Consider the following 7,738-nt stretch of genomic DNA (forward strand, 5'->3'; position numbering starts at 1 on the left):
TGCATCGGTGTGAAGGATGTAAGGGAGTGCAGGATTTGCGAAGGCCAGAACTGGGGACGTTGTCAGCTTGCCGATGATCATCTCAAATGCCTGTTGACAGGCGGGAGTCCAACGGTTCAGAAATGGTTCTTTGGGGTGGTAGTATTGGCCACTCCTTTCCTTGGACTTTGGGTGCTTCCTTAGAGGTGGGTAACCAGATGTTAAGTCGTTCAGGGGTTTCATAATACTTGAATAGCCTTTAATGAACTTCCTATAATACCCACAGAATCCAAGGAAGGCTTTCAACTCTTTTAGATGCTGAGGGACTGGCCAGGTCTTTAGTGCTGCAATCTTTTCCGGGTCGGTCTCCACCCCCTGCTCTGAGACCACATGCCCCAAGTACCGGACTGAGGACTGAAAGAATCTGCATTTTTCCGGGGACAGCTTGAGCCCATACTCCTTCAGGTGGTTGAGGACCTTGGTGAGTCTGGCTTCATGATCTTCTAAAGTTTTTGAGAAGACTATCAAGTCATCCAGGAAAACGACAACTTCCTTCAAATTCATGTCTCCCATGCACTTTTCCATCAGTCTCTGGAAGGTACTTGGGGCGTTTGTCACTCCCTGAGGCATGCGATTAAACTCCCAGAAACCAAGTGGGCACACGAAGGCAGTCTTTGGCTTGTCAACCTCGTTAACTTCGATCTGATAGTAGCCAGACTTTAGATCGAGGACGCTGAACCACTTGGAACCGGAGAGTGCTGTGAAGCTGTCATCCAGCCTCGGAAGTGCATAGGCGTCTTTCACCGTCTGCAGGTTCAGTTTCCTGTAGTCAATACAGAGGCGTACCTGGCCATTCTTCTTCCTGACTACAACGATTGGAGAGGAGAATGGAGACTCACTTTCACGGATCACCCCAGCATCGAGAAGCTCTTGAAGATGTTGACGAACAGCTTCTACGTCGTGTGGGTGAATCGGCCGAGCTCTGAGTTTGAATGGTGTTTCATCGGACAGTTTGATGTGATGCTTGACTTTGTCTGTCCTTCCAAAGTCAGTGTCGTTCTGGGCGAAGACCTCAGGCATGCTATTTAATTTTCGAGTAATTCTGTCTTTCCATTCTGGAGGGACCGGGGACTCACCAAAATCAAAGGTTAGGTCAGCTGCCTTGGAGCGTTCTGGTTCAGATGGATTGGTCACGCTCTGTCTGTGAGACTGAATGGCCTGGATTGCACTGAGCTCAGCAATCACACACTTAGCTGGGATGATGATGTTGTGTTCTGACTCATTTGAGACCACAACTGGTAGTCTTCCTGGTAGATCAACGAGACAGGGCTTTACTAGCAGCCCCCCAGGCAGAGAAGAGGATGAAGGGTACTCCATGATAGCAGACCTCTCAGTATGGAACTCTTTAACTGATGCCACTCCCTCCAGAACAACTGTTCCTCCAGCTGGAATGAGTTTTCTGTCTCTGCCTTGCATCCTTACCAGTCCGATGTTACTGTCATGACTTTGTTCCTGTCGCAGTTGAAGTACTTTCAGCACAGTCCTGTAGCCGTTTGGGACAGGATGGTGGCTTGCTGGACTTTTCTCTCTGCACATACCATACGCTACATCGAGTGTGTTTGTACCAACCAGTATCTTGTACCCTGAAGTGCTGCTGTCTGGAACAACCAAGGCCAATGTTGGGACTTCATATTCAGCTCCAAGGAACTGTTTTGGGAAGGTGATTGTGACTTTGACATATCCAAGATAGGGAACAGATTGACCATTGGCCCCTTCAACTTCCAGAAGGTTATAGAGTGGTTCGATCTGTTGCTCAGGTAGGTATTCGTCATAGAAGGACTTGGTGACTGTGGTTACTTGCGAACCTGTGTCAAGGAGACAGTTGAACTGTTTGCCCTGGATGGTAACTAGGCCTGTAGTTTTTGTGCCTATAAGTTTTTTCGGGACTCTGAAGGGGCGTTTTCTAACATTAGATTGGTTCAAAGCAGCACTGAACTTGGGCTTGGCATCACTTTTATCTTTAGCAGGGCGTTGGTGAACTGCTTCAGCCTCAGTTTGCCCTGCAACTGAGACTCCATCTAAAAATCCTTACAATCTGGTGAGTGTTCTTTAGCCTCCCAGAGGCGCCGCTTTTCTCTCAATTGATCTCTTTTTTCATTGACGAGAGTGGGGTTTGGATTGTTACTGCAACCTGAGGAGATGTGACCGTCCTCGCCGCAGTTGAAGCAATACCAAGGTCTCGGCTGGGTGCTTGTCTTTAAGTTGGTAGGTTTCCAACTTGGTACTCTAGGGTCAAGTTTAGATGCTGGCCCACCTGACGGATGCTCAGTGTTCCCCTTCGTCTTCGGGGCTTTCTTAACTTTCTTAGACATCAGCGTGGTGAGTTGGCTCTGCAGAGACGCCACCTGCTGTTTAAGCTCTGTCAATGGATCAGACTCAGGCTGGAATGCTGCTTGTTGACTGCAGACGCATGCACTCTGAGAACTTGCCATAGCCCGCTGCCGGTGTGAGCCAAGGTGCTTCTTCATACGTGTAGCTTTAGCTGCCTGCCTATCCTCCTCAGTGCGGATTAATAACAGGAGCTCTGAAAATGCTGGTGGGTGACTTTTCTTATCTTCGAGGTTGAGGTCAGAGAGCAAAGGGTTGTCCCAACACCCGCGACAAAACTGTTTGAGGATGTGTCTATCTGCTTCTCCAGCAGCAGCTCCTCCTCTCTTAACAGCAAGGTTCAGGGCAGCTTGAAGGCGGCAGAGGTAAGCAGAGGCCTTTTCACCGGGATCCTGAAGAGTATTCATAAATTGGGCGTAAAGCTCCTCGCCGTCCTCAACGGTTCCAAAGGCTGCGTCCAGCAGTTGAAGGTAGGTTTCAGGAGTAGCTTCAGGGCTCAATCTTTTGACAATGTCTGCTGCAGGTGAGAGCAAACTTTCAAATATTTTCCGTGATTTCTGAAGATTAGACAGGGTGGGGTCTTTCCTGAGAAGCTCAACATGTGAACGCCATGTGTCGTAGTCTGTCTCACTATTGGGTCTGGGGAGCTTGCCTGAGAATGAACGAAGCTTGATGGGAAAGTGTGAATGTGTGTTTAATTCATCTCTCCTTACAATGTGCTCAACAATGACCTTTTGAATTTCAGGTGGATTCAAGTCGCTCTCCACAATGGACAGACTTCGCTTCACATCAGCCTGTGGGCATGGCTCAGCACCACTATGAATGAACCTTTCCCGAGAAGAATCTGGGAGCAGCTGAGGGTGTGGGGGTTCAAATGTGTCAAGAGGCGTGCTGAGCTGTCTGGCTCCAAACTCATCATCACCACTGCCATCAGTTTCGATTGTCTCACTGATCTCTGACATCATGTCTTTCAGCACCTCTTCGAAGCCTCGTCCACTCAGTTTCGCTAACTTCTTTATTTCATCAAGGTAGGCTTTGGTAACACTGCAGCCAATTTTAGTGGTGTACACACTTGCCAGAGCTTGAACATAGTACTTTACATCTGGACGGTCCTTAAGTTCATGTGTGTAGGGCAGAAGAGGGGCTAAGGCTTCAATGGCAACACCATCTTTATACTCAATAATCAGGTTTTTATAGAACTCTGAGTTAATGTCAGTAACTGGGACAAGTCTCATGGAGCCATACTTCTTGAGGAAGTCTATGATCTCCTCATCTTCTGGTGATTCAAGCAAACCACTCACCATTACTGCATTGGGGACTTTGATACCTGAGCTTGCTATGAACTCCATGTTTAGTAAAGAGTGATCTATAAAAAGATAACAAAGAGCTCACACACTAGAAAATAGTTTCACACACGTGTAATGTGGTTCACTGCTAACACATAACCAGACTCCTGGCTGGCTCGCCACATGTAACCCACGATTCAGGTCAGTGTAACCGATAACTAATTTAAGTAGCTATGAATTAAAGCTGGCTATTATCAGAAGGTCTAGGTACGACTACGGAGCCTGAAATAGTAAAAGAGTTAGCAGAGAACAGACAACACAAATCAGGTAAATTTGAGAAATGTATTACACAAAATTGAAGACAGTTATTTACATTCCCTGCCTATCTAAGCCGGCTTCCTGAGTGCACAGTGCACAATAAAATCCCAAAATAAACAACTCAAACAAAATGGAAGAGTCCATGGAAGTCCTTGGTGTGTGTGTGTGTGTTTCTTGGAGTGTGTATGCTCTTTTCACTACCCGGGTAGGTTTACGTGTGTTCTTATCTGAGTTTCAAATGAAGGCACAGGATGATGATGGTTCCAAAGATGCCACGGCTGGCCACACCAGGCTCTTGGTTCGTTCACTTCTGTGGTTGGCTCGCCACTGACCACCAGGGTCAGATTCAGATGGTTTATCCCTTTCAAAAAAACCAATCTATACATACAGTACAGAATGCATTAGTTACTATGCCTCATTTCGGTTCAAATCTAATCAACTTTTCTCCATTCAAATGTCAAATCAAATATAACCAATTGTAAAGGATATAAATACTCTAATCATTATGTAAATGAATAGGTACACATCACACCACATAACATAAGTCAGTTCCATTGAACAACAATCAATCATGTACTTCCATCTCACAGTATAGATATAAAATCATGGGAATTCTGAAACCGGATATTTATGTTTTTTAACCTTTTAAATCTATTTAAGCATCTTAATAACATTGTAAACATCACATTTTAATATATTTATTCTTTTTAACAGTTAAGATGAACTTCTGCTCCTCATATACATATCAAATATGTATATTGGCAATTAAATGAACTAAATCGCCCTTATATGACATATGACAAACAAGAGGATAAACACTCCTCAATTAAATGACTTGTAAGTCAACAAAACAGGGTATAAAGTCACCTTTAGCCATGTGAATACCATCAAAGATCTGCTACAGTGGTGACTAGTCTAGCTGAGCTAGCAGCAGAGCTAAAATCAAAACACATTCACATTTGAATTGCCCGCGATTAGCACGCGGCTAGCGCGATTAACGATCTTTTACGAGCATCTCAAACAACATAAAACAATCTGAATCTGTGTCTATATGGTATCAAACAGCAAGAATCAGGGTCACAACTCCGATTGGTTTTAGAAGAACAGTATTTTGCACCATAATATGCAAGCTAGCACAGTCAGCATAACACTTAGTATTATCATCCTTACCGGAGATTTCTCGAGGAGATCACAAAGATATGCGGCTTAATTCTCGCTCAACTTTCAACCTAATGGACACACAATATTTTAATATTTAATAATATTTGGAGATTTATCTTTGAATTTGTTTCTGTCAGAGGATATTTTTCATACCAGTCCTTGTTGCTTTCTAGCAGCGTCTTCACCGGAGGAAAGGTGTATTGATTATTATTAAAAGATTCACTGGGGGTGTACGCGCCACCCTCTGGCGGAATAGAGGGTTGCACTCCAGTAACCTTGTGCGGGTTACACTTGGGTTCAGGGCCGGATTATCCATAGACGGGATTGGGCGAGTGCCCTGGGGCACCAGCCAATAGGGGGGCACCAAGTGATTAAGATAATGACTAGACTTTAAAATATTTTTCATGTTTTGTATATATATTATTTTGCTGGAAGAGATGCAGATACAAAATGAACAGTTAATGATACAATATATACAGAGAGAATATTAATTATATCCATAAAGAATTGACCGTTCGCAAAACCCCGCCCTCGAACGGTCCTCGTCCAATCCTAGCTCAGCAACTGTAACTAAGGAGAAAGACCCCCGTGACCGTCAAACATTGCGATTTTCAGCAAGATGGTGAAACGAAGCGCCTATGGCACCTGCAAGTCTGACACCAGGTACCCCAAAAGTTTATAGGGAGGGGTCGTTTTTTTTCGCCTTTCCAAAGCCCAAGATCCAAGCGGAAAGATGCCGACAATGGATTAAGACAACCCCGACAACCTCACTCATGGGCGTCAGTTTGGTTTGAAATGTGCTGGGGACAGAGACGCATTCGGAAGTGCATTTTCAGAAGTGCTGGGAATAATGACGCATTATTTATTTTTTTCTCTTTCGCGCAGGTCATGTTTTGAAAGACGATGTCCTGTAGCTTACTAATGTAAATAAATAAAAATGTATACAAAAATGTGATGATGTCCAACTCGTTTTATGAATAAGAAAGCCTTAAGTTTTCAAAAAGCATTAGACATCTCTGACCCACTAATCTACTTCATAAGTACCATGCTGACAATGACATGACGTGGTTTAACAATGATTACCAAATTTCTCTCTCATATTGCTCCTCATAACCACTGAAAACGGTAAAAAAAATCGAACCAAAAGTCCAGGTTAAAGTTAAGGACGTTATCTGACATTAAGCGTTTCTGCTTCACATTTTCAGCAGGGCAGCGTGGGTTGTGGGTTGGGCTGTGGGTTGACTCCACACGGTTCTCGTGGGGTTTATACTAACGTGAAAAAGCTTTACGTGGCTTAATGTACCTAAACAACGATCACCAAATTTCTCTCTCATATTGCTCCTCATAACCACTGAAAACTGTAAAAAAAAAAAAAAATCGAACCCAAAGTCCAATTATTATGGACGTTAAGTTGGGGGGGGGGGGGAACAACTTCAAATGTTGTCACCCAGGGGCACTACACGGTGTTAATCCGGGCCTGCTTGGGTTGCTGAATATTCGATCGCTTACTTCAAAAGCACTCATTGTTAATGATATGATTTCAGATAATAACCTAGATGTGCTGTGTTTGACAGAAACCTGGCTAAAACCAAACGATTACATTACTTTAAATGAATCAACCCCGCAAGATTACTGTTATAAACATGAGCCTCGTCTGAAACGCAAAGGGGGTGGTGTTGCTGTAATTTATAGTAATAGTTTCAAAACCACTAAGAAATCAAGTTTTAAATATAATTCTTTTGAAGCATTGGTGCTTAATGTAAAAATCTATAGTGTAAACGATAAATCACGTTTGAGATTTGTGCTGGCTACTGTATACAGGCCACCAGGGCACCATACAGACTTTATCAAAGAATTTGCGGACTTTCTATCAGAGTTAGTATTGGCTGCAGATAAAGTACTAATTGTTGGTGATTTTAATATACACATCGATAATGAAAAAGATGCATTGGGATTGTCATTTAAAGACATTGTAAATTCAATTGGAGTTAGACAACACGTGTCAGGACCTACTCATCGTCGTAATCATACTCTAGATCTAATATTATCACATGGAATAGATGTTGATGCCGTTGAAATTCTGCAGCAGAGCGATGACATCTCAGATCATTATCTAGTCTCGTGTAATTTGCATTTAGCCAAGGCTGCAAAGCCAACTCCGTGTTTCAAATATGTGAGACCTATCACTTCTGCCACTAAAGATTGCTTTATTAATAATCTTCCTGATCAGTTTCATCATCTCAGCATCCCAGATAGCTTAGAAGAACTTGATATTACAACAGAAACGTTTAACTCTCTCTTTTCCAGCACTTTAGACACAGTTGCTCCGTTGCGCTTAAAGAAGATTAAAGAAAATAATCCAACGCCGTGGTACAATGAGCACACTCGGGCCCTTAAGAGAGCAGCCAGAAAAATGGAGAGCAACTGGAAGAAAACAAAACTAGAGGTATTTCGCATTTCATGGAAGGAGAGCTCGATTGCTTACAGAGAGGCTTTAAAAGCTGCTAGATCTGCTTATTTTTCAACCCTATTAGAAGAAAATAAACATAATCCTAGGTATTTATTTGAAACGGTGGCTAAACTAACGAAAAATAAAGCTTCAAGCA

At 43.3% G+C, this 7,738-nt stretch overlaps 1 protein-coding gene across 1 annotated transcript; it reads right to left on the reverse strand.

The window, feature by feature from the left end:
- Nucleotides 1-2,030: 2,030 nt before the first annotated feature.
- On the reverse strand, nt 2,031-5,406 carry LOC311305954 (paraneoplastic antigen Ma3 homolog). Its single transcript, XM_084434011.1, has 3 exons — nt 5,286-5,406; nt 5,142-5,200; nt 2,031-4,349 (listed from the first exon to the last, which is right to left on the reverse strand). Exon 3 carries the CDS (start codon nt 3,714-3,716, stop codon nt 2,058-2,060), a length of 1,659 nt encoding a protein of 552 aa, XP_084290137.1. The 5' UTR covers nt 3,717-4,349; nt 5,142-5,200; nt 5,286-5,406; the 3' UTR covers nt 2,031-2,057.
- Nucleotides 5,407-7,738: the final 2,332 nt, after the last annotated feature.

The sequence above is a fragment of the Rutilus rutilus genome, assembly GCF_951802725.1.
Source record: "Rutilus rutilus genome assembly, chromosome: 16".
In the NCBI taxonomy this organism is placed as follows: domain Eukaryota; kingdom Metazoa; phylum Chordata; class Actinopteri; order Cypriniformes; family Leuciscidae; genus Rutilus; species Rutilus rutilus.